The following is a 27,416-nucleotide window of genomic DNA, read 5'->3' on the forward strand; positions in this document are numbered from 1 at the left end:
TGAAGTGAGTAAAAGAGAGACAGTGGGACAGTCCCTCCTTCATCAGACACAGATGGGTGACATCTGGCCAGGAAGAAAGATCATTCAGGAGCGGCAGAGGGAGCCCAGGTAAGAATCAAGTAATTGTTTAAAGAAATGCTTACAATATCCCTTTAATTCTTTTACTATTCTTTTTACTTCTTCTGTTTATAAAATAATAGATGTTTATTATAGGAAAACTTGAGAAGTACAGAAAATAGTAAAGGAGGGAAAAAATCATTCCTAATCCCACTGCTCATATGTAGACATTAACATTTTGGTATATTCACTTAGTTCTTTATTTTTTATAGTTTGCAGTCAGCTTTCTCAAGTTGAATAGTTTGTTCTTTATAAGAACAATTTGAAGACAAATAAAAATAACGCATACTCATTATTAAGCAACAAATCACCCACATTCCTACTACCCCAGTTTTCACATTATGTGGAAATTATTTCATGTATCTTCTATGTATATACATAACGGGTTGACTGGATGGAAAAACTGAAAAATCCTTTTAATATTGGATCATAGTATAATAAATTAAAATCATCCTGTTTAATTTTACTTGAATTTAACAGAATAAAACACCAAAATAAAATGAAAGAATAGCTCATCTTCAGACAAATGTTTTTTTAAAGTAAAAGATATTAGTTGTTAACATTCCTCTAAGCTTAAGAAAAAATATTATGAAAGCCATTGAGCAGTTGGCCACTTTTTTAGTGGATTTTTTTTTTAGGTAACAGCCTTATTGAGATATAATTCACATACTATACAATTTGCCCGTTTTTTGTATACAATGCAATAGTTTTTAGTCTATTCACCGAGTTGTGCAACCATCCCCTGAATCAATTTTAGAAAATTTTCATCACCTCAAAAAAAAAAAAAAACCCTTTACCCTTTTAGCTATCACCCTCTCCGATCCTTAAGCAATCACTGGTCTACTTTCTGTCTCTATATATTTGCCTATCCTGGGTATTTCATGTCAATGGAATCATACAGTATATGGTCCTTTTTGACTGGCCTCTTTCACTTAACATTAACGTTTTCAAGGTTCATCCATGTCATAGCATGTATGAGAACTTCATTCCTTTTTATAGTCAAATAATACCCATGATATGTATTTATCATGTTTTATCTGTTCATCTGTTGAAGAACATTTGGATTGTTTGTACTTTTTGGTTATTAAGAGTAACGCTGGGCCGGGCGCGGTGGGTCACGCCTGTAATCCCATCACTTTGGGAGGCCAAGGTGGGTGGATCACGAGATCAGGAGATCAAGACCATCCCGGCCAACATGTTGAAACCCCATCTCTACTAAAATACCAAAAAAAAAAAAAAAAAGCCAGATGTGGTGGTACGCGCCTGTAGTCCCAGCTACTTGGGAGGCTGAGGCAGGGGAATTGCTTGAACCCGGGAGGCGGAGGTTGTAGTGAGCCGAGATCGCACCATTGCACTCTAGCCTGGCAATAGAGTGAGACTCCATCTCAAAAAAAAAAAAAAAAAAAAAGTAATACTGCTATGAACTTTCATTAAAGGTTTTGTGTGGATGTATGTTTTCTTTTCTTTTCTTTTCTTTTTTGAGACGGAGTTTTGCTCTTGTCGCCCAGGCTGGAGTGCAGTGGCACCATCTTGGCTCACTGCAACTTTCACCTCCTGGGTTCAAGCAGTTCTCCTGCCTCAGCCTCTCAAGTAGCTGGGATTACAGGCACGTACCACCAAGCCCAGCTAATTTTCGTATTTTTAGTAGAGACGGGGTTTCACCATGTTGTCCAGGCTGGTCTCGAATTCCTGACTTCAAGTGATCCACCCGCCTTGGTATCCCAAAATGTTGGGATTACAGGTGTGAGCCACCATGCCTGGCCTGTTTTCATTTTTCTAAGATAGATACTTTGGAGTTAGTGGTCATTTAAAATATCTACCTGTTTCAATATTTAACATTATCAGTGGATGCTTTACTGTGAAAGAGGAAGCAGTTAGCTTTCTTACATTTCCCTCCAGTTATTTTCTTCCGTCCCCACTATTTGTTACTCAAATTATTTTTCATTTGTCAGGGTTTATAATATTTACATTCTCTTATATAACCATAAATCATCTGTTTGTTTTATCTGTTTGTTTCCTTTTAGTTTTATACTTAAAAGGACTGTATGCTTACAACCAGGCCTTATACCACAGCTTCTCTATTTCTGATTTATTTCTTGGTTTTCTGGATTTCATCATTGAGGAGTTCCTTCAAGAAGAGCTTGCAGGTGCTATATTTATTGTATTCTTACATGTTCAGAATGTCTGCCAGGTGCCTTTATACTTGAGTGGTATCTTGGCTGGATATTATATTCTTGAGCCACATTTTCTTTCCCTCAGAATGTTGTAGACATTGTTCCATTGTCTTCTTCCATTGAATGTAACTGTGAATAAGTCTGAGGACACCTTGACTCTTGTTTTTCTTTCTTATGGATGAGAGAGAGAGAGAGAGAGAGAGAGAGAGAGAGAGAGAGAGAGAGATTAGACTTGCCTGAAAATTTTCTTTTCTTTTTCTTGAAGTTTAGTAATTTAACAAGATTATAACTCAATGGTGATCATTCTGTATCATTTTCCCCTATATGTGATATACCCTTGATGAGTTCTTTCTTCATTGCTGGAAAATTTTTCTGTATCATATCTCTGAACTCTTTTTCTTTCTGTTTTATTAGTTAAGTTCTCCACCTCAGAGATACTGGATTTTCTTATCCTCTATTTTTGTCATTTTCTTTTATTGGTGAATGGAATCGGAAAAATGGTGAAAGCAGCTAACTGTGATTAGCCCAACCCATTCCTCCATGCTATTAATTTGGTTTTCAGTTTATTTCCCTTCCCATGCCCCTTTTCCCTTCCCTTCCTTACTTTTTGCTGCTTCTAATTTAATTATTTGAGTAAATTATTTAGGTTTCGATTTGTTCTTTGCTCTAATCTTCTTTCTCTTATTTTGTTTTATCATCTTGTATTTGAATTCTTGCACTTTATTGAATTTATATTATTAGTTCCCCTGTAGTGTAAAGCACTCACATGAAACCTACTTGTTTTACTAGGGTTAATTCTTCTCCAGACACGGTTCTTCGGTTCTTCATCCATCTTGCAAATTATTTTCATTTCTCTCCACCCCATGGCTATTTATATATCTGCCAGACTATTTTACTTCATTTCACTCAACTTTAATATGGGAAGTTTTCTCTGTATCTTTTGTTTCCTCTGATACAGTGTATGTGAATTCTTCTGCTCACCTCAACTTGAAACAATTTATCTTTTCCCCATTCCCAGCTGTACTTTAGTTTAAGGACTGAATATTGCTTTTTATATTTCCTTCCTTGTAACCTGAAGGGGTGGGTGCAGAAGGCAACTTGGGGTCCTGAGTTTTGGTCTCTTGAAATTCTCTTAAATGTCCTGGTTCAGTGCTTACTTGTCCCAGATCTGGGTTAATCCCTTAGCTCATACCAGTGCCCTGGGAGATGACATTTTGCAGCAGTCTTGTCTGTCTCTGTTGGGGTTCTACAGTGGTACCTGGGGCTATAAATCTTGAAGACTTCTGTTTTTCTTGACTACTCACTCACTTAATCTGCAAATTGCTACATTGGAAGGGATTACTTAAGGAGCTTTGCTGAATTAAATCTTCTGTTTTCATAGGCATGACTTTTTGAAATCTGACTTGAGGCTTTATTTTTGACTCATTTGATTGTGGCGGTGAATTTTTAGCTTTTGTATGGTGTGTGTGTTTTTTCCACAAACTTTCACTCACCCAAAGGGAAATGACTTTATCATGTTTCATATGATTGTTGAAAAACAGTATAGAAATGTATAAAGTAAGTCCTCCAGTAACCTCACTGCTTCTTCCTTAGATAATTATCGTTAATAGTTGTGAATAGTTTTGGCATATGGACTACCAAACTGTCTAAATATACATATATGGGTTGGGTTCCTAAGTTTTTAATTTCTTATTTTTAAAAAAAGGATGATCCTATATACATGTTAAGTGAAAAAAAGTGAAAGAAAAAGAACTTTAAAAACTCAATAATATAGACAATCCCATAGAAAATGCACAAAATATTTGAACAGACATTTCACCAAAGACAATATAGAGATGTCAGATAAGCACATGAAAAGATGCTCAACACCTTTAGTCATTAAATAAATTTGAACTAAAAATCACAATAAGATACTACTACATACCCACTAGAATGACTAAAATTAAAAAGACTAACCATGCCAATTGTTGGTGAGGATGTAAAACAACTGGATTTAAAAAAATTTTTCTTTTCTACATTTCCTCCTTGCTATTATAAACAACTAGAATTCTTGTACACTGCTGGTGGGAATGTACAATGGCATAGCTAATTTGAAAAGCAGTTAGCAGTATTTTAAAAAGTTTGTTGTGCACCTACCTTGTGATGAAGTCATTTCATTCCTGGGTATTTACTTAAGAGAAGGGAAAATGTATGTTTGTACAAAGACTTCTACGTGAATGTTTATGGCAGCTTTGTTTGTAATAGCCCAACCCTGGAAATAACCCAAATGTCCATCAGGAGGTGAATGGATAACCGATTTGTTTATATGATGGAATACTACTCAGCAGTGGAAAAAATGAACTATTGATACATGCAACAACATGAATGAATCTCAGAACAATCATGCTGAGTGAAAGAAGCCAAGCAGTAAAGAGTACATACTGTATATGGTTCTGTTTGTATAAAAATCTAGAAAATACAAACTAGAAAGCAGTGACAGAAAGCAGATCAACACTTACAGGAAGGGTGGGAGGGATTAGAAAGGGGCAGGAGGAAACCTTTGGGAGTGATAGATATGTTCATTAACTTAATTCTGGTGATAGTTTCGCAGATATCTACATTTGTCAAAATGTCACGTTGCACACTTGAACGTGTGCAGCTTATTTTTGTCAGTTATTACTCAAAGTGTAAAAGAAAAGAATTGTAGAAAGATATAACATGAACATCTTTCTGTGTCAGCACCAAGGATCTGTTTCATTCTTTTGACATCTGTATGATGTTTCATTGTATATACGGACTGTGATTTTTATCTGCACAGCCTTGGATGGGTGACTCATCTGTTCCAGGTGATGAGGCCCCCTTTTTTCTTTGTGAGTTAGGGATAAGAATGGCTTTTATTTGCTGAACCTGATTAACACATCTGACATCATCAGTCAGAATGTAATTTCTGAAACCTACTGCTTCTGGTTGTCTGTGATCTCTTGTCTCATTGGACCCAGAAGACTCTTATTTACCCTAAACATGAAAACAGATTAAGTGACCATAAATGATCTTTCCCATGAAATTATGGAGCCTCAGAGATAATTTAATTCAACCACTTTATTTTTGCAGAAAAGAAAGCAGGATAAGTGATTTACCTGAGATCATACAGATAGTTAGAGCCCAGGGCTCCCATCTCTTAGTCTATTTTTTACTGCACAGATGTCAAATAATTGCTTTTTTGCCCTTGGGTTGTTTGTATTAGCTCGGATTGGTATGTATTAATCTTTTGGAAAAAAATACAAGCAAAAAACACTCTCCATGGGCCATCGTTAAAAGTACCTCGCTGGAGGAATGGTTCTGCTTGGGTTTTTTTGGTGGGGGTGGGGTTGGGGGCAAAAGGGGAAAAAGGACAATTCTAAAGTAAAAAGTGAAATCAAGCCCCCCTGCTATGTCTTGTACTATACAGCTGATACATCTTTCAAGGAATGACCGACATTTCACCTCTTGCAAGTCCTAGGATTTCAACCCTGCTGTCTGTTTTCACAGAACTATTTCAAACATCATGTGCCAACTTGGAGAGTTTATTCGTTACTGGCTAAGACATTATATATTTTGGTTACTTCATTCTTTGTGCATCTATTTGTTTGTTTGTTTGACAAATATCTATGGATGCCTACTATGTGTCAGGCATTGTTTTAGAACCTGAGATACACTGGTGAATACAAGGCCCCTTGTTTGTAGGGCTTAGATTTCTGGGGTGGGAGATAAACAGATAGTCAAGTAAATGTATGGTATTTCAGATGTTGACAAGTGCTGTGGAGAAAATGAAGTAGACCAAAGGTATAGGGAGTGCCAGGAATGAATGTGTGTACATATACTGTTTTCTTTAGGATAGCCAGGGCAAGTCTTAACAAGGTAACATTTGAACAAAGATATGAAACAAATGAGGGAGCAAACCCTTAGGGTATCTGGGGGAAGAGCATGTAGATAGGCAAAGAAGGAGGTATAAAGATCCTAGGATGAGTTTTTGTTTGGCACTTTTGAGTAATCTGAAACTGAGTGAGCAAGAGAGGCTGAGGAAGGAGATGAGAACAGAGATGGGGTGAGAAGCAGATCATGTTAAGACTTTGGTGGCACTTGTAAGCATTCTGTCTTTTACTCCAAGTAAGAAGGATGGCTCTGAGGGACACAGCCTTATTTTGTCTTCTTTTAAAAAATGGAGGTAAAATTTACATAACATGAAATCATTTTACCAATTTTAAAGTATAAAGTTCTGTGATTGTTAGTACTTTCAGAATGTTGTGCAACCATCACCATGATCTAATTTCAGAACATTTTCACCATCCCAAATAGAAACCCAATAGCCATTAAGTAGTCACCTCCATTTACTCCAGCCCCTAATCTGCTTTCTGTCTTGATGGATTTGCCTAATCTAGACATTTCATATAAATGCAGTAATGCAATATGTGGCCTTTTGTGTTTGGCTTCTTTCAATTAGCATAATGATTTCAAAGTTCATCCATGTTGCAGCATGTATCAGAATTTCATTGTCTTTTATTGATGAATAATCCATTATATGAATGTACCACATTTTGTTTGTCTAGTCATGCATTGATGGACATTTAGGGCATTTTCACCTTTTGGCTATTAGGAATAATGCTGCTATGAACATTCATGTAACATTTTTGTGTGGACATATATTGTTCAGTTCTGTTGGGTAGGTATCCAGGAGTGGAATTGCTGGGTCATATGATAGTTTTATGTCTGAAAAGCTCATTTTGGCTGTTGAGGGAAAGCCAAAGCCAAGGGAAGAAGCAAGATTAGTTAGGAGGCTACTGCAACCATCCAAGAGCTAGATGACGGTGGTTTGGACCAGAGTAATGGCAGTGGAGCAGTGAGAACAGATCAGAGTCTAGGTATACATTGAAGAGGATTTGCTGAAAGATTTGATTTGTATTGTGAGAAAAAAAGGAGTAACAGATGATTTTTAGCATTTTTGACTTGAGAGATGAAAGAAGGGAATTGCCATTTGATGAGACAGAGCAAAGAGCAGTTTTGGGGGGAAGATTAGGGCTTTGGTTTTGGGCTCGCTGTGTTTGAGACATCCACGTGGAGACATTGAGTAGGCCATTGGGAAAACAAGTCTGGAGTTTGAGTAAGAGATAAATTTGAGACCGGGCATGATGGCTTACGCCTGTAATCCCAGCACTTTGGGAGGCTGAGGCAGATGGATCACCTGAGGTCAGGAGTTCAAGATCAGCCTGGCCAACATGGTGAAACCCTGTCTCTACTAAAAATACAAAAATTAGCCAGGCATGGTGGCACAAGCCTGTAATCCCAGTTACTCAAGAGGCTGAGGCAGGAGATCGCTTGAACCCAGGAGGTAGAGGTTGTAGTGAGCCGAGATTGTGCCACTGCGCTCCAGCCTGGGTGACAGAGACTCCATCTCAAAAAACATAAAAAATAAGTAAAAATACATATATTTGAGTTATTAGTTTATTGAGGATATTTAAAGCCATGAGACTAGATGAGATCATTTAGGAATAATTCTAGATAGAGAGGAGGAGCAGCCCGAGGAAGAAGTTTGGACATAATCTAAATATTAGAGGTCTATGGGAGGAGGCAGGACTAGCAAAGGAGACTGAGAAGCAGCAGCCAGTGAGGTTGGAGGAGGAAACCAGGAGAATGTGGTGTCCTGGGAGCCAAGGGAAGTCATTTGAGATATTTGAGGAAGAATGGATTTTTTTTTTTTCCTTTTTCCTACTGCTCTCACTAATTCTTTGAGGTAAGGGGCCCAGGAACGATGTCCTTCCTTTGAAAGATGAGAACTGGTGTTTTGAATGCCCAGAGTCATCCATCATTAAGGCGATTAAGCTAAAATAAAAGAATTCTGGTCACCTGAATACTGTCTTCTAGACATACTGCTTATTTATGGATATATCTCAGTCCCACTGAGGGCATTTATTCAGTAATTCAGTCAATAAAAATTCTTGAGTGCGTACTCTATGCTAGTGTCTTTTCAAGGCACTGGGAACACATCAGTAAATGAGATAGGTGGTCACTGATCCTATGGAACTTTGTCGAATGGAGGAGAAAGACATTAATTTGTTTAAATTATTGAACCAATTAAATCATTTGTTTAAAATACATAAATAGTTACATATGTGGTGACTGTTACTAAGAAATTAGGATGCTATGGGAGCGCAGAGAAAGGTTACTAATCCAGACTTAGGGGGGCGTGGCCAGAGAGATCTGGAGGAATTGACATATAAGGAGAGACCTGAAGAAGGAGTAGATTGAGCCAGGTGAAAAAAAGTGGCCATTGTGAAAAGAATATCTTAGACAGATAAAAGAGGGAAGATGGAGAGCTTCAGGATATTCAGAGAAACAAAATAACTTTGTTTTTCTAAAATATAAAGCTTGAGGAGGAGTAGGGGGTGAAAGATGAGGCTGGAGAGGGTGAGCAGGGGCCAAATCATGAGGATTTTTTTTGCCATGCTAAGGAGTTTCAGCTAAATCCCAACAGCAATGGGGAACCACTGAAGAGTTTTAAAAGTATACTCAGGGCTGGGTGCGGTGGCTCATGCCTGTAATCCCAGTATTTTGGGAGGCCAAGGCGGGTGGATCACGAGGTCAGGAGATCGAGACCAACCTGGCTAACACGGTGAAACCATGTCTCTACTAAAAATACAAAAAAATTAGCCGGGCATTGGGGGTGGGCACCTGTAGTCCCAGCTACTCTAGAAGCTGAAGCAGGAGAATGGCGTGAACCCAGGAGGCAGAGCTTGCAGTGAACCGAGATCGTGCCACTGCACTCCAGCCTGGGAGACACAGTGAGACTCTGTCTCAAAAAAAAAAAAACAAAAAACAAAAAAGTACCCAGCTGGGCACCATGGTACATGCCTGTACTCCCAGCTACTCAGAAGGCTGAGGCAGCAGGATTGCTTGAGCCTAGGCGTTAGAGACTGTTGTGCACTATGATGGTACCTGTGAATAGCCACAGTACTCCAGCCTGGGCAACATTGTGAGACCCTATTTCTTAATTAATTTATTTATTATATGTTTAAAGTATACTCATATTTATTTTAGAAAGATCACTCAGGCTACGATTGTGAATGGATTGGAAAGAGGCCTGACCAGAGGCAGGAGAACCTGCTTCCTTTCAATATTGGCTCTTGGTTTTTATTCTAGTGTGCTATTTGAAGTGCCAAAGCTGAAAAGTGGAAAGAGTGCATTGGAAGCTGAGAGTGAGAGTCTGGATAGCTTCACAGCTGACTCGGATAGCACCTCCAGGTGGGGTTCCCCCCATTTCCCTCATCTCCTCTAAACCCAAGTTGTGATTTTGTTCTGCATCATCAGTGTTCCTGACTTCTGTCCTCAGGAAGTTGAACGAAGTATTTTCTGTGTCCTCACCAGAAGTCTTTTAAGTAGCATGTCTACCTATTTGGCTCTGAGCACAGCTTCTTGGAACATATTGGCATCCCTAGTCAGTTCCCCCAGTACCTTGGAGTATTCTTCTTAGCCCAGTAGCAACTGATGCTGCTGTCCCTTAAGAATGAGGGTATGAGTGTTTGTGTTTATGCAAAGTTGCCTCTCTGATCTTCTGCATTCCTCCCAGGTAAATCACATGCGAAATGTATCTTCTGAATTTGGTTATTACGATGACCCAAGCCACTGGCTCTCCTTCCATAGAGCTTTGATTCCTGGGTAGAAGGGGAAGGGTAGGAGGTGACTTAGTTATAACTTCTGAATCTACCTCCAGGAGAGACTCTCTGGATAAATCTGGCCTCTTTCCAGAATGGAAGAAGATGTCTGCTCCCAAATCTCAAGTAGAAAAGGTAAGTTTCAGGTTATTGAACCACCTTCCTTCCTCCCTTCCTTCCCTTCCTCCTTCACCTCCCTGTCTCCCTCCATCTTTCCCTCCCTCCCTCCCCCTCACTCTTCTCTTCCTCTTTCTTCCCTCCCTCCCTCCCTCCATTCTCTTAGGCAGAATTTAAATCAGGAATTTCAACTAAACAAATTTCAGTTCAGATTTCATTTGGGAGCATTTTCTAAAGTTTTGGTTGAAATGTGTGAGAAAATAGGTTTTGTACTATTTCTAGGCATTTAATCTTTCCTTTAAGTTTGTCGTAGTTTAGCGAAAATCTGAGCCTTATTCTTCTTAAGACTGTCATTCCTTACTCACTCCTTCTTCCTATCCGTCTGTCCTTTTCCATTTTCTTGCCCTTGTTCCTTCCTAGGAAACTCAGCCTGGAGGTCAAAATGTGGTATTTGTGGATGAGGGTGAGATGATATTTAAGAAGAACACCAGAAAAATCCTCAGGCCTTCAGGTAACTGGTTTTCCTTACTGGTCTTTTGAGACTGAAGTTCTGAGTACCCTTGATGGGCTCTTGGTATGAATAAGTCTCTTTGATTTGGCTTTTTTGGTCTTGCCCTCAGAGTACACTAAATCTGTGATAGATCTTCGCCCAGAAGATGTGGGACATGAAAGTGGCTCCTTGGGAGACAGAAGCAAATCCGTCCCAGGCCTCAATGTGGATATGGTAGGTGCCCTTATATTTTACTTGGTCACTACATGAAATTTTACTTATCTGGAGTTGGCTTTAGTACCTGATATTCTCAATCAACCTATTTAATTATTTAGGAAAAGGCAACATGAAACTTGATACCCCCAAGTTTCTAAAGGAAAGGACTGTCTTTGCTATCTCTTTTTTTTTCTGTTTTCTTTTTCTTTCTTTTTTTTTTTTTTTTTTTTTTTTTTTTTTTTTTTTTTTTTTTTTTTTTTTTTTTTTTGAGACGGAGTTTCGCTCTTGTTTCTCAGGCTGGAGTGCAATGGCACGATTTTGGCTCACTGCAACTTCCACCTCCTGGGTTCAAGCAATTCTCCTGTCTCACCTGAGTAGCTGGGATTACAGGTGTGCGCCACCATGCCCGGGTAATTTTTTATATTTTTAGTAGAGATGGGGTTTCACCATGTTGGCCAGGCGACCCAGGCTGGTCGCAAACTCCTGACCTCAGGTGATCCACCTGCCTTGGCCTCCCAATTTTTTTTTTTTTTTTAAGAGAGAGTATCTCACTCTGTTGCCCAGACTGGAGTGTAGTAGCACAATTATAGCTCAGTGCTACCTTGAACTCCTGAGCTCAAGCTATCCTCCCACCTCAGCCTCCTGAGTAGCTGGGACTATAGGCGTGAACCATCATACCCGGCTACTTTTTTTTTTTTTTTTTTTGAGAGATGGGGATCTCACTGTGTTTCCCAGCCTGGTCTGGAACTCCTGGGCTCAAGTGATCTACCCGCCTCTGCCTCTCAAAGTGCTGGAATTACAGACGTGAGCCACCACACCTGGCCATCTCTTTTATTTTCTAATAAATTGCTGGATATATGGCTGGGGCTCAAATAAATACTTCTTTTGATTAAAATGTAAAGAGGCTTGGGGAAAGTCAAATGGAAAAGAGTTATAGCTTCTATGAAAAACGTTAAATATTCTTATCTTATTCTTTTGAGATATGAGAAGGATGGTTGGAATAGAGCTGGGAACCCTGAAATGGGAAGACATGTAAAAAGAAGGATATGAGGCCGGGCACGGTGGCTCACGCCTGTGATGTCAGCACTTTGGGAGGCCAAGGCAGGTGGATCACCTGAGGTCAGGAGTTCGAGACCAGCCTGGCCAACATGGAGAAACCCCGTTTCTACTAAAAATACAAAAATTAGCCGGTTGTGGTGGCGGGTGCCTGTAATCTCAGCTACTGTGGAGGCTGCGGCAGGGAGAATTGCTTGAACCCAGGAGGCAGAAGTTGCGGTGAACTGAGATTGCGCCATTGTACTCCAGCCTGGGCAACAAGAGTGGGACTCCGTCTCAAAAAAAAGGAAAAGAAAAGAAAAGAAAAAAAGAAAAAAAAGAAGTATATGTGCATATGCATACACACGACAACTCAGAGCTTTAAAGGAAAGATATTATTCTTTGAAGCTAAAGAAAAGTCTTTCTTTTATTAACTCTGAATCTACATTTATTGTTCCAGGAAGAGGAGGAAGAAGAAGACATTGACCACCTAGTGAAGTTACATCGCCAGAAGCTAGCCAGAAGCAGCATGCAAAGTGGTTCCTCCATGGTAAGTTCTATTAGGTCTGTGGTTACAGGCATGTTGGGGTACTAGGAAGAAAAGAAGCACCTCCCTAGAGCAGACTCGGAACCTGGGGAAACCATCCTAGTCACTCTTTTCAGGTAAGTAAGATCATTTGTTTGTTCCTATCCTCAGTTTAGACTATAGGTGCTTAGCGTACATCTAGGTGACTTCCTGAGTCCCCACCTGGAGATTATGACATTGGATAATTAAGGCTTGGGACATTTTTCATCACAGCTTTGTGAACAATAACCTTAACTTATCCTCTGAAGGGGTACCCAGGCTATGAAGTGAGCAAGATCAGATTTCGTCATCATAGCCCATTCCAAATTCTCAACATTAGAGGAAAGTGACTGTCATGAAAGGGGCTCTGGCAGGGTTAATCGACATCAGGGTATGGTTAACAAGTAGTAATACCAGTCAGGATAATGAAGTTAAAGGAACATTTAAGAATCAGGGCCTGGTTCTGTCATAAGCATGAAGATTGATATTTAGGGAAATAGGAAAAAGGGTGAACAGAATTTGTTCACACTCACACATGGGAAGAGAATGTCAGCTCACATGACCGATTACTACCAGAGAGGAAGGTGCCTTTTCACTTCTGGTGGGGTTTCCTCCCTCCCACTCACTTCCAATTCTGGCCAAATCTCTTTTCTCTATAGGCCCTGATAGACATAAGGTGGATAAGAGAAACCCACAGATAATTAAGGCACTTTGTTTTAGTTAGTGACTAGCCCCCTTCTAGCTGGTGTTTTAGTGTATATAACGCATTCCCCAAATGGACTTACCTGCGCCTTGCCTCTGCTCCCTGCCCACCTCCTGGGGCAGGTGAAAATGAACACTAAAATTTGTAAAAAGAGGAGAGGAAGAGAAGCTAAGAGGTAGGTGAGCCATGAGCTGATTTATTCACCTGAACAGTTGTAAGTGCTGGTAGTTCTCTCTTACCCTCTGGGTCAAGGAATGTCAGCAGCACTGGCTTATTGCAGGGGCTTCTGAAACTTCTGTTGAGTGACTGTGGCTTTATCATGAGGGAAGATGTGAGTGATGTGGGCGGGGGAGTGTGCCTTCCCCAGATGTTCGTGGGTGCTTTGTCTTCAGAGTACAATCGGCAGCATGATGAGCATCTACAGTGAAGCTGGTGATTTCGGGAACATCTTTGTGACTGGCAGGATTGCCTTTTCCCTGAAGTATGAGCAGCAAACCCAGAGTCTGGTTGTCCATGTGAAGGAGTGCCATCAGCTGGCCTATGCTGATGAAGCCAAGAAGCGCTCTAACCCGTGAGTGCTTCTGGAACCTGACTGGGGTGCTCTGAGACCAGAGACCAGACCCCAGCATCTGTCTGGGCACTCTCGAACAGAGCTTATCTGTTTCTGGGGGAGCAGGGAGGTGTGATGTAGGAAAAGAGCCAGGATTGGGAAGAAGCAAGAATGGCATGTCTAAGAGGGCTTGAGGTGACTTTTTTGTCATCACTTGTCACCATGGCATATTTATATGGAGAGCAGGAAAGTGAAAAGCAGGCTTGAGAAAGGCCAGCAAATTACTCAGTACTCTCTTTGGTTTCTAGATATGTGAAGACTTACCTTCTGCCTGACAAGTCCCGCCAAGGAAAAAGAAAAACCAGCATCAAGCGGGACACCATTAATCCACTATATGATGAGACCCTCAGGGTAAGTATCTAGACCCCAAGGGTAGGAGAACTTGTTCTGTCTTGTGCCCTAAGCTGTAGCTATTCCTCTGCAACATGGCCAGGTGACACGGATTTCAGTGGGCCATATCTGTGTCTGAGGATACATCGGGTATCTGTTCACATCCTGAACTCCCAGTGAAGAGAACAAAGGCGATCTGCCTTTCCTGGATTGTTGTGAAGTTGGAGATTCACATGACCACAGATCTCATTTTAAAAAGACATTTGAGATAAGGCGTCTCCTTGGCAGTTCTTTTTGGACGATCCAGTGTTATCTCATCCACTCAAGAAAAAATTAATTTTCCAGGTCCTTCTATGGAATATGGTAGGTTTTTATAAAATGGGTTAAGTTGAGGCTTTGAGTCAGGAAACTCAAAGTGCTTAGGGAGTATAAAGTAATTTGGTATTCAGGACTAGTGACTTCAGGAATGGTTGCTCAGGTTTTGGAATAATCTTGTCTGAAGAATTACCCTAAACTAATCATCTTGGGCTTCTACTTTCCCTTCACAGTATGAGATCCCAGAATCTCTCCTGACTCAGAGGACCCTGCAGTTCTCAGTTTGGCATCATGGCCGTTTTGGCAGAAACACTTTCCTTGGAGAGGCAGAGATCCAGATGGATTCCTGGAAGCTTGATAAGAAACTGGATCATTGCCTCCCTTTACATGGAAAGGTAGTCTGCTTTAACAACTCCTGCAGTTTGGATCTGAGGTAGAATTGTCTGCAGTAGCCTCTGCTGGTCTATGTTGGTAGTGTCTTTGAATGTAGTCTTCTCTGGAGTTCTAGTGCCCCCTGCTGCTGTTTCTGAGTTTGACAGCAATTTCAGAGGCATTTGTATATCAAGTGTGAGTTCTGTGTAAACCAGGCAAAGTATGAAGCCATGGTGTTGCTTTGAAAAAATTTTCATATGTGTACCAAGCTTTGTCTCCTAACCTTCCAGAATCTGGGTGTATCCTAACATCCTAACTCGCACCTCTTCTCCAAGCTAACCTTCTGTGTATATCCTAATCTGTATCCTTTTGCCAAGCCACCGCTTTACTTCCAAATGGGAAGTAAAGCAATTCATGGAGCTCCAATTGCTATGCTCTTGGTTACAGAGGCCAGGGAAATATTACTTTGGAGATGGCACCTCAGGCCAGGGTGTAGCAGTATGGCATAATCATGCCTGGGATCTGAGTGTTGACCTGTATTGGAATCCTGGTTCTGTCACTGGCCAACTAGATGAGTCCCTTAACTTATAAAATAATGTAGGGAAATCATCTGGCTAAGAAGAAACTGCTAAAACAGAGGACTTATTCAGCAACTTCTTGATTATCAGAACTATACAATGACATGACAAAGTTCATCTTTAATTTTTTTTACACTAGCGTTTTAAATGTGGGATGGTTTTACATGGTCCATAGACTATCTTTGGGAAGTTAGATGAGAAACTAGTCATAGTGGCTGCCTCTAGGAATGGAGACTGAGGTAGAAGGAATATTTAGTTTTCTCTATATCCCCTTTTTAAGCATTTGAACTTTTTACCATATTAAGAAAATTAAGCAAAAAAGGACTTATGTACACATGGTTCAAAATTAAAACAACATAAAGTATATTAAAAGGAAAGTAGGTTCCATTCCTTAGAAATAACCAGTGTTAATGCTACTTGTGTATCCTTCTATAAATTTTTTATGGCTGGGTGTGGTGGCTCACGCCTGTAATCCCAGCACATTGGGAGGTGGAGGCAGGCGGAACACCTGAGGTCAGGAGTTTGAGACCAGCCTGACCAACATGGTGAAGCCCCGTCTCTACTATATACAAAAAAATTAGCTGGGCCTGGTGGCTCAAGCCTGTAATCCCAGCTACTTGGGAGGCTGAGGCAGGAGAATCGCTTGAACCCAGGAGGCGGAGGTTGCAGTAATCCAAGATTGCGCCTTTGCACTCCAGTCTGGGCAACAGAGTGAAACTCCATCTCAAAAAAAAAAGAAAGAAAAAAGAAAAAGAGATTTTGTATTAAGCAGCACAGATATGCATCCGTGTATTTACATGTATATTTTTTCTTTTTTTACACAAGTGGGCTCACATGCACCTCATTGTACACATCTTTGTTTTTTCATTTAACAATATATCATGGGCATCCTTTTGTGCCATCACATACAGATCTATCTCATTTTAATTGCTGCTGCATAGTGTTTTTTCATGTGCCTGTATTATAATTTATTTACCATTCCCCGACTAATAGGCATTTGAGTTGTTTGAATTCTTTTTCGCTCTTAAGACTATGCTGTAATATATCTTGGTCTTCTTTTGTGAATGTAACTGTCAGAGAAATTCCTGTTGGTGGAATTGCTGAGTGAAAGGAAATATACATCCAATATTTTGATAGCTGTTGCCCTTGCAAAAAAAAAATAGTGACAACATTAAATTTGTCCCTTTAAATATTAATAAAAACAGGAATTCGTTCAGTAGCACAGTAGGGTGACTATAGTCAACAAAAATATGTGTATTTCAAAATAACTAGAAGATTTGAAATGTTTCCAATGCAAAGAAATGATAAATGTTCAAAATGATGGATGTAACAAAATATCACACGTACCCCATAAATACATACAAATATTATACATCAGTAAAAAGACAGGAAAGAAATTATTACCAAACTATAACATATTATTACAAATTTAGAATTTCTTAACCATTTGGCACCCAAGTCATTCTCTACAGTCAATATAATTATATTGGAAATGTCACTGTAAATCATCTTGAACTACTGCCATGAAACTGTTTTATATAAAGAGAAGAAATCACATTAACATGGAGGTATTTGCTCTTTGCAAATATTTGGAGCCAGAATAAAAATGTGCTACTAAAATAAATATGCCAGTTTCTAGCTAATGCTAAACTCCAATTTTTAAGAATCCACTGAAACTCACAGAACTTTTCTAAAAAATTAATTTTCTAGAAATGAATAAATTGTGTAGACATTTTATAAACAACGGAAAGACCACTCCCATATTATATATCGATTTTAACTTCTACATTTGTTGATTCTGGTTTTGTTTTTGTTTTTTCCCTAGCAATCCATTTGCTCCTATTCAGTTTTCCCTTGCCTGCATCTACCTCCTGATTCTTTTGTCTCTCTCACATATATTAAACTGTGTGTTCTGGGTGTGTGGTATGTTGATCCAAACCTGTGGGGATTATGCCTTCCTAGCATTGGTGAGGACCTAGGTTAGAGGAACCCCAATTAACACAGGCAAGGCCAAGTGCGGTGGCTCTTGCTTGTAATCCCAGCACTTTGGGAGGCTGAGGTAGGCAAATCACTTGAGCTCAGGAGTTTTGGACCAGCCTGGGCAACCTGGCAAAACCCCACCTCTACAAAAATTAGCTGGGTGTGGTGGTGTGCGCCTGTAGTCCCAGCTACTTGGGAGGCTGACGCTGGAGAATCACTTGAGCTTGGGAGGCAGAGATTGCAGTTAGCTGAGATTGCACCATTGCATTCCAACCTGCCTGGGCTGTGGGAGTGAAACCCTGTCTCAAACAAAAACAAGAACAAAAACAAAAACAAAAACAAAAACAAAACAAGCAGGTGAAAGGGCACCTTTAGTCTGCATCAGCTCGTGCTCTGGATACTAAAGCATAAGGAACAAAGTCATGCAGAGAGATCCAGTAGAGTAAACCAGTTCTGCCAATCAAAGCCAAAGACAATAGGCCACTTGCTGCTCATCCCAGAAATTCATTCGTTCACTCTTACATTCATTCAGTAAATATTTGTGGAGCACCTACTATGTGCCAGATACTTTGCTAAGTGTTGGGCATACTAGGATGAACAAAAATAGGCTTGATTTCTGTCTCTTGGCACTTCGACTCTAGTGGTAGAGACAGACATTGATCAAAGGTAATTTACATAAATGCAAAATTTATAATTGTGGCATATTCAAATTCGTGTAACAGAGTTTCACCTATCCTTCAACTCCTTGCAAGCCCTCCTTTTTTCTTTTTTTGGGGAGAGGGACAGGGTCTGGCTCTGTCACCCAGGCTGGAGTGCAGTGGCATGATCTTGGCTCACTGCAACCTCTGCCTCCCGGGTTCAAGTGATTCTCATGCCTCAGCCTCCCAAGTAGCTGGGATTATAGGCCCACACCACCCAGTCAGCTGATTTTTGTGTTTTTTGTAGAGACGGGGTTTTGGTATGTTGCCCAGGCTGGTCTCGAACTCCTGGACTCAGGCATTTGCCCACCTCAGCCTCCCAAAGTGCTGGGATTACAAATGTGAGCCACTGCCCCTGGCTGAAAGCCCTCTTTCTCTCTTTTTTTCCCCCCAACAAGCCCTCTTTTTAAAAATACAAAGTATTTGAAATACCATACAAATGATATGAACTATTCACATTAAAAAGACACTAAATGTTTATTTGAGTAAAAAGGGGAACATCGTCTTTCATTTCCCTATTCTGTTCCCTCCCTAGAGGAAACATTGATAAGTTTGTTCGTATCCTGGGTTTTTCTATGCAGTGTGGTATAGTGTTTAAAAGCATGGACTCTGGAACCAGTCTGTCTGAATTTGAATCTTGGCTCTGCTGATTACTAACTGTGTGACCTTGGGCAAGTTACTTAGCTTCTCTGTTCCTCTCTTCCATCACTTGTAAAATGGGGATAATAGTACCTATCTCATAGAGACAGTCATCAAACAAAATGATACACCCAAAGTACTTATAACAGTGCCTAGCACATAGTAAGGGCTAACATAAGTGATAATGGTAATTGTTATTTACATACATTTATAGTCACATATACAAATATGAATATATTTTAATATAAGTGGAACATTTTTCTGCATCTTGCTTTGTTGACTTGACCCTATGTCTTGAATATCTTTCCATGTCAGCATGTACAGATTCACTGCATTCTTTTTTGATGATTGCGTGCCATATGCCATACAAGGACACTACAATTATTCATTTAACTCTTTCTATATTGATTGACATTTAGGTCGTTTCCACTTTTTGGCTATTACTAACAATGCTGGTAGCAAGATTCTCCGTCATGCTGTCAGTCCTTCGTGAGTTTGTATGGCAACCTTGCTTGAAGATCTTTGAGAGTATTTGGAATAGAGTAACTATACCCCCAAATAGTGGGTATTGCAGAAGACCCTTTGTTGGTTCTGCCCTGTTTCCTTATAAAGAAACTGCCATAGAAACCTGTGGCTGCCATGGCCTAGGGACCCTGGATTATATTCATATGAAGAAGGATCCTCTTTTGCCCTGATGCTGTTCTTGGGGGGTAATTTTAGAATTTTCTCAGGGAGAAGTCCCAGCAATTCCTGAGAGACCCAGCTTGACCTGTTGGGTTTCCCTGTGTTTCAGATCAGTGCTGAGTCCCCGACTGGCTTGCCATCACACAAAGGCGAGTTGGTGGTTTCATTGAAATACATCCCAGCCTCCAAACCCCCTGTTGGAGGTGACCGGAAAAAGAGTGAGTTTTCTTTGGGGTCCTGGATTTAGCTCTCAGTCTTCTGCACAGGATCTGTGCGAGGCCGGTGCTTGCTACTGGCTAGCACTGTTGAAGAGACCAGATTGGGGTGCTCCCTGGATCTGCTAGGGAGGTTCCTTTACTAAGGAAGCCTCTCTGCGTTTTTCCAACCAGAAGAGAATGCCTTAGGGTTGGCATTCTTTTCTTTTTTCAGGCTATTAAATGGACTTGGTCTTGGTCCAGCTGTGGCAAGCTACTAAGAGGGCAGAAGAGAACAGAAACTTTGGGGCTGAGAAGGGTGGCTGGGAGAGGTGGTAAAGTGTGAAGGACAGGAAGTTGAAAGCTGGGGAAGAATAATTCAACATGCCAGCCACTGGGTTAGTGACTACGGTTGTGTAGATGAGTAAAACATACTTGCTTTCCCTTGAAGAGGTTAAGTTTTGGCAAGAAATACTGTCATGTGCTAAAAGGACACAGATATAGGAGTCGTCAATTATGTCTGGTTACATTTGGGAGAGTTTTGAAGAAGTAACATTAAAACTGGATCTTAAAACTTTACCAGACAGAAAAGGAGCAGGATGAGGAGAGAAGGGCATTTTTAGAAGAGGGGATAACATAAGCAGAGGTTTTAAAAAGGCATGGTAAATGTGGGGTTGTGAGTGTGTCCCTTATTTTAGTGGGACTGGAGTTTTGGTACACTAGATGTGGGTGTGGGGCTGGAATTGGACATGAGGTGGGAGCCTGACTGAAGAGGGCCTTGAACTTAAAGAGTTTCACTTGATCCACTGGCAATGTGTTGCCTAAGTTCTTTGAAAAAATACACCTTTGGCAGAGTCACATCTAGAAGGTTTGGGGGAATCAATGATATCCCCAATGAGGGTATGTAGAATGATTAGAGAAGAGAGGCAAGTATAGAACCAGAGAAATCAGCAACATTTTGAAGCATGAAGAGAGAAAGAAGCACCAGTGAAGTAAAAGGTGATCAGGAGAGAGCTTCAAGAAGAAGGGGCGGGGGTTATCAACAGTATTGAAATACTACAGGGAGGTCAGACCAGATGAGGTCTGAGAAGACATGGCCAATTGGCATTAGATTGCATTTTCAGTGGATCAGTGAAAGCAGAAACCAGATTTCGCTAGAAACTAGGGTGAGTGAATGGGCAAAGAAGTAGAGGTGGTAAGTGTGGACTTTTTTTCCCTCAGGATAATTGATGGTGAAAGAAAGTAGAGACATGGATAATAGCTTGAAGAAGAGATAAGGTTAAAGGGAGCTTTTCTTTTAGAAGTACTTTTTCAAAGAGATGAGATTAGTATATATTTAGACTGAGGGGTAGGGACTAGTGGAGAAAGAGATATTTCAATTGGGAGGTGGGGATTGAAATTGATGATGCCTGGTGTGTCCTGTGAAGTAGGGGTGGAATCAAGAACTCAAACGGAGTTCCCTCTTTTTTAAATAATTGAACAAATATCAGGCAACTTTATGTCTCTAAACCTCAATTTTCTCATGTACAAAATGAGGACCAAAATAGTGTGACTCTCCTAGAGTTGTTTTGAGAATTAAATGCTTAACATGGTATCTGGCACATAGCCAGTTTTCAATAGGCATTTATTGATATTGTGGTTGTTATTAATACAGCGCCTATTGCTTACTGGCAGGCACTGTGCTAGGCACTGAGGAAACAGGACAGGCGTGGTTCTGTTATGGAGCTCGCTGCCTTTAGGAGCAAGGAAAGAAAGTGCTGCATAAACAAAGCTCAAGATAAACCTAGAAGTGTAAGGGGCTCACTTGCTATGGCTGACATCCCTTGCAGGTAAAGGTGGGGAAGGGGGAGAGCTCCAGGTGTGGATCAAAGAAGCCAAGAACTTGACGGCTGCCAAAGCAGGAGGGACTTCAGACAGCTTTGTCAAGGGGTGAGTCCCTAGACCAGCCCCAAACTAACCAGTTTCGGAACAAGAGAGCTAAGAGAAGAACCCAATTTAACTTTCTCTGTGGATATTATCCAGTGTGTCTTACCACTCCCGGCAACAAAATTTGTTCCTGAAATTAGGTAATGACAAAACCTCCACCACCTTTGCACTGCTCTGAGCCCAGTTTGGACTGGGCTGTAGACTTGATATTCCAAATAAGAGGGTTGTAGACAGGTTCTGACTTTTGTCTGACTCATGCTTTTAATTAATTTTGGGTAAAAACCTGTGCCTTCTGACTGTCTAGATTTGGGAGCTCAGGGCTTTGTTTCCCACAATTTTTAAGCTTTCCCCAAATGACAGATTTGACTTAATTTATCTAGAAATCATGTTTGGCTAAGCTTATAGATATTACTGTTGGTTTTATTTAAAGAGATAAATTGTCTAGTAGAAACAGAGCCAAATATTTAAAACCCATTTTCAGTGGAGCACAGAATAGCCTCACTAATACTATTACATTCATTTTCTGTCTAGGTTAAAGGAATTGAATCAGGTGAATGATCTAGTAGAGATAGTGGGAACTCTGCTTCAGCAGATTCAAGGAGGGGCGTGTGTACTAGGATCTGGATGTGGGTTCATCTTCCTGGGCTAGACCTGTGGTAGGGGAAAGGGGAATTTAGAGAGATAACTGCCAGCTTTGAGTAGGCTGTTGATTACTCCCCACCCTCTGCCAGATACCTCCTTCCTATGAGGAACAAGGCCAGTAAACGTAAAACTCCTGTGATGAAGAAGACTCTGAATCCTCACTACAACCATACGTTTGTCTACAATGGTGTGAGGCTGGAAGATCTACAACATATGTGCCTGGAACTGACTGTGTGGGACCGGGAGCCCCTGGCCAGCAATGACTTCCTGGGAGGGGTCAGGCTGGGTGTTGGCACTGGTGAGATCCCCTCCCTCATCCTCACTTGTTTGAAGGCTTCTTGTCTGTTTGACTCCTATTACCACCCCCACCCCCCCAACACAAAGCTCCTCTGTGATGACAGTTGTCTTCTTTCCTTTCAGTTAACATTCAGCCAATACTTATTGAGTGCCTACTATGTGCCAGGACTAGGGGAAGGCTGAGCTCATACACTGATATATGCACAGATAAATGTAACCCTGATTGCCAGGAACTCCATAATCTTCCCACCAAAAAAATGTACAAACCTGCCTATATGTATGTACCTATACATTCCATCTTCCCTCCTGTTAATAATGAAACAAGGGTCCTTGCTAGCAAAAGCCAAGCTCTCTCCAAGTGCTCTGGGCCACCTCTCCCCACCCTTCTCAATGACCTCGCTTCTATAATCTTCATCTCTCAGTTTCATCCTCCCTACCTACCAGTGGTGAATACAGATATGCTCTGGTATTTCCAATCTTATGAAACAAAAATAAACCTTCCCTTGACCACATGTTCCCCTTCTAGTTTCTTAGAAAGAATTGTCTCCACTTCTCACCTCTCCTTCAGCTCTCCTTCACTGTGATCTGCTTTTGTCCCATCACTCTGCTGAGCAGTTGCTCTTGCCAAAGTGGTGTTCTCATCTCACTAGAATTTTCAGCACTATTTAACATAGTAGATCACTCCTCTTCACTTGAAACACTGAACTTCTATTGACACTGCATTCTGATTCCCTTTTAAGTTACTGCTGACCCCTTCTCAGTTTTCTTTGTAGTTGCTGCATTCTATACCCAAACTCTAAATGTTGGTGCTTGGTAGAGCTTAGTCTCGGATCCTCTTCTTTGCCCTCTGTCCAGTCTCTGCACTTGTATATTAATATACTTACATATTAATAATCACACAGAACATTTAACATGAAGCATATAGACTGATGTTTTTACACATGTAAGTCAATTCATGTCAGTCCCCTGTTAAAACCCCTCAGTGGCTTTCTGTTGTGCTTAGAAAACAATCCAAAGTTCTTACCATGCCTGCAGGTCCCTGTGTAACCTGTGCCCTCTATTCCTTTCTGATCCGTCTCATATCATTCTTCCCCTTGCTCACTATGCTTCAACCACATAACTTTCTGGTCTCCAAATATACCAAGCTCATTCCCACTTCAGAACCTTTGCAATTATTGTTTTCTCTGAATGGAAAGTCTGGTTCCTTCTTATCCTTCAGGTCTTGGTTCAAATGTCACTTTCTCAGAGAGTCCTCAGACCACTCCATCTGCACAGTAGGTCCTGAATCAGGCACTACACATCACCCTGTTTATTTACATCATAATGTTAATCTCACTATCTGAAATACTCTTATTTACTTGTATGTTTTCTGTCTTCTCTATTCCAGTAAAAGTTGCCTGAGGACAGGGACGTTTTCTGCTTTGTTTACTAGTGTCTCTAGAGCCTAGAAGAGTACCTGGCACACAGTAGGCACTCAATAAATGTTTGCTGAATTAATGGGTGAATATACAAGATAATAGGAATGGGGCCACATACGATCCTTACTTCTGACCTGGAGTCTGCAGCTAGAGGAAAGGTGTTTAGCTTTAAAAGAAAAAAGTTGGCCGGGCGCGGTGGCTCGCGCCTGTAATCCCAGCACTTTGGGAGGCTGAGGCGGGTGGATCATGAGGTCAAGAGACTGAGACCATCCTGGCCAACATGGTGAAACCCTGTCTCTACTAAAAATACAAAAAAATTAGCTGGGCGTGGTGGTGCAGGCCTGTAGTCCCAGCTACTCTGGAGGCTGAGGCAGTAGAATCGCTTGAACCCAGGAGGCGGAGGTTGCAGTGAGCCAAGATCACACCACTGCACTCCAGCCTGGTGACAGAGCGAGACTCTGTCTCAGAATGATAATAACAATAATAATAAAAGAAAAAGTTTAAGTACATTTGGCAATAGCTCTGGCATGAGGTGTCAGGCGCTAGAACTCTGTAACAGCCTCAGAATACAAAGTCTCTAGTAACTGCGTGCCATTTGGAGTCTGATTTCATCAACCCAGAGTCTCTTGACAAGTGTCTCAGGAGTACAGGTGAGGGAGCTCTTCCCAGACTGCCGCGCCCATCAGCCCATCTTCACAGGAAACTGTCTATTATGGGGTGGCTACTCTTGCTGTACAACCCATCTTCCCTGGTGGGCTGAGAGTGGGGCCCCTCTTTAGCCTCCTCTGGTGTTTCTCCTCAGGGAACAGTAATGGGGAAGTGGTGGACTGGATGGACTCGACTGGGGAAGAAGTGAGCCTGTGGCAGAAGATGCGACAGTACCCAGGGTCTTGGGCAGAAGGGACTCTGCAGCTCCGTTCCTCAATGGCCAAGCAGAAGCTGGGTTTATGAGTCCCTGTCCTCTTCTGCAGGTCCAGCCCTGGCAAGGGCCAGGCAGAGGAAGTGAAGAAACCAAGAGCAAAGATTTATAATTTAATGTGTGTGTATAGATGTGTGTGTGTGTGTGTGTGTGTGTGTGTGTGTGTGTGTACGTGTACAAACATGTATTTTCTGCAAATCTCATTATGCTGGCTAGAGTGATGCAGACTTGTTCTCCTTTTTAAAGCAGTCTCAAGAATAAGCATCTCTTCAAAATGTTTCTGTGTATAATCTAGTATATTTTCAGAGTCCATTTTTTCTTATGTCTTTACAAGGTTTACGTAACTTAAAAACATCTTTTAAAACAAGCTTTTATCTTCTGTCTTGCTATCATTGTTCCTACTTCCCTAGGAAACCCTGGCTACCTTTGGCATTAGGACCAGTCTGGGTTTTAAGGCTCTGGGAAGCAGGGTTGGGTTACTAAAGACAGAGGAATGTGGAGGAGAGGTGAGTAGTTCCTTCCTCTTTCTCCTCTCCAGTTTATGCTTTTAACTTATTTTCTACCTTGATAAACTTCTGGAACTTGGCTTTTAAATTTAACTGTTCTAGTTTTTAAGCAGTTTCCACCTTGCTTTGGTCTAATGCTTTTCTTTGAAATGCTAATAGAATTCCCAAGCTTTTTCCAGTTCTAGACATCTTTACTAGACCTTTGGGGGACTCTTATAATGGAGCTGCTTTAGAAAAGCACTTTAATTAGATAATGTATTTTGACTAAAAGTCATGAGCATGCCCAGTGAGAGCTTCTAGCTGATCTCAGAGGACTGGAGTGACTGAGGGTAAAGTGTCTCACAGCCCATGCTGAATTTTCTGTATTTTAAACTGATATTGCAGTCATTGGAGAGAGAGCTCCTCATTTCTCGAATGAAAGATGAGATATATTCATCCTCATGTACCACATCTGTCTTAGTGTTTGTGTCTAGGGTGTGTTATCAGACAGCATGGTCTACATACCACTGTGTCAGTCAGAAGAACCAAGTGTTATCTCAGCTGGCCCAGTGTTTCTCCAGGCTGGGGACTGTTAAGGGCTCTAAGGGAATGTAGACAGTCTCCCTGTGGTTCTGACTTCCTGCTTGATGAGCTTTCAGTTCCTGTTTTTGCTATTGTTTCCTAAATTTGACCTACATATTACATGGGTGTAGTGTGTTGAGGCTTTTCAAAGAAGGGTCTAGTGAGCTAAGTTTCATCTTCTGGTACTCACTGATCCAAACTGACCTTTCTGTTCTTATAAGCGTTTCTAGCCAAAGTTGTGTGTGGAAGGAGTGTATAGCAGAGAGGAAATCCCTTTCAACAGAGTCAGCTGCTAACTGATTTCCTATAAGGACACTGGATTAAGGGCAGCTACAATGGTTTCTATTGTATGTATGAACCGAATGGAGGAATGTTTTCAAAGATTGATTTGGTGTGGATTGCAATTGTAATGGAAGGCATAACTTGGGATCCCAGGTTGTAACTTGCTCTTTTGTTTCCCACCCCCCGACATGTACGTGTGCTTTAATAAAGCTTTCTCACTTGTCAAATGTTTGCGTTAGTTCTATAAATGCTTTTGTCTCTGATGTCCCAACTCACTGTTGCTTTTCCCATGGCTTGAAGGATAAGAACCAAAGTGATAAATGCTCTTCCCTAACCATCCTGTGCTGATTGAAGAAAGTTTGCCTTTTCCCGCATTGCTGCCTGATACCTTAAATGCCTGATACCTTTGCTGAGCTTGATCCCTTGTCCTTTGTGTTTAGTATCTAAGGAGAGAACTGAGAAATCATCCTAAAAGTGGCACCACTTTTCTATCTCGTAACAAAGGAACCCTTCCTTTAGCTTTGTAGACCCTCCTATACTGGAGGAAGGAGAGAGATGTTCATACAGGAGGTGAGGGAAGACATTCCCTGCTATAAGCACTTCTTTCTGGATCCTTCAATTTCTCTGGGAGGGGGGGACTTTTTCTTTTACTCCTCCTACCATTATGTAGTTTTGAGAGAGAAATAACACAGGTGCCAAGTAACCCAGCTCAGAAATAAGGCTCTTGATTTCTAGGTAGAACCCAAGCAATTCTTGACCTCTTGTGCAAAAGGGCATTAATAGATGTCAAATGCTGCTTATGTACAAGGCTTCATATACTATTTCTTTAATTTCTCCAACCACTTTACGAAGTAGGAAATCTTCCCTTTTTACAGATGAGGAAACTCAAGCCCACTGTCACGTGACAGAGTTGGGCTTTGAACCAAAGTCTGACTACTGCACCATGCGGCCTCCTGTGAGAATGATATGTGTGTTATGGGTGAAGAGTCAAAGGAAGAGATGACTCATCTCTTCTAAAATATATTAAATAAGTTCAATTTACAAAAAGTAGGACAATCAGAATGCTTTGGATATTACCTAGCCAACTTAGTGACTGTACTGCTTGTGAGTGAGTGTGTGTGTATGTGAGAAAGAGACAGACAGAGAAGTAGGGGAGAGGGACAGGCAGGATAAGAGAGAGTGGGGCATGGGGGAGAAGTGGGGGAGAGGTGGGTAGAGAGAGAGGTACAATATATACAGGGGTCGGGGTAGCCCCTTTGGGTCTGGCTGTGGGCCTTATTCTGCTGCTGTCTCTCCCCTACTTTAGAAGTTAGGATTTCTCAAATCCTCATCTTCAAAGGACTACAAAGGAGGTTACTGTAAAACTTTACATAGAGAAAGCAAG

General features: G+C 41.1%; 1 protein-coding gene across 3 annotated transcripts in view; it reads left to right on the forward strand.

Annotated features, from left to right (window-relative positions):
- The window catches only part of SYTL4 (synaptotagmin-like 4), a 55,822-nt gene extending 29,563 nt beyond the window's left edge, over positions 1 to 26,259 (forward strand). For all 3 annotated transcript variants that reach the window (XM_011964805.1, XM_011964804.1, XM_011964806.1), the window contains 13 exons: positions 6 to 108; positions 9,444 to 9,545; positions 10,015 to 10,090; positions 10,493 to 10,583; positions 10,693 to 10,796; positions 12,274 to 12,363; positions 13,474 to 13,652; positions 13,940 to 14,042; positions 14,570 to 14,731; positions 19,397 to 19,505; positions 21,311 to 21,410; positions 22,139 to 22,347; positions 24,567 to 26,259. In XM_011964805.1, coding sequence (XP_011820195.1) covers positions 6 to 108; positions 9,444 to 9,545; positions 10,015 to 10,090; positions 10,493 to 10,583; positions 10,693 to 10,796; positions 12,274 to 12,363; positions 13,474 to 13,652; positions 13,940 to 14,042; positions 14,570 to 14,731; positions 19,397 to 19,505; positions 21,311 to 21,410; positions 22,139 to 22,347; positions 24,567 to 24,715 — 1,577 coding nt within the window. In that variant the 3' untranslated portion in view covers positions 24,716 to 26,259. The remainder of the gene's footprint in view (positions 1 to 5; positions 109 to 9,443; positions 9,546 to 10,014; positions 10,091 to 10,492; positions 10,584 to 10,692; positions 10,797 to 12,273; positions 12,364 to 13,473; positions 13,653 to 13,939; positions 14,043 to 14,569; positions 14,732 to 19,396; positions 19,506 to 21,310; positions 21,411 to 22,138; positions 22,348 to 24,566) is intronic.
- Positions 26,260 to 27,416: the final 1,157 nt, after the last annotated feature.

This window comes from Mandrillus leucophaeus, unplaced genomic scaffold (genome assembly GCF_000951045.1).
Source record: "Mandrillus leucophaeus isolate KB7577 unplaced genomic scaffold, Mleu.le_1.0 Scaffold706, whole genome shotgun sequence".
Classification (NCBI taxonomy): domain Eukaryota; kingdom Metazoa; phylum Chordata; class Mammalia; order Primates; family Cercopithecidae; genus Mandrillus; species Mandrillus leucophaeus.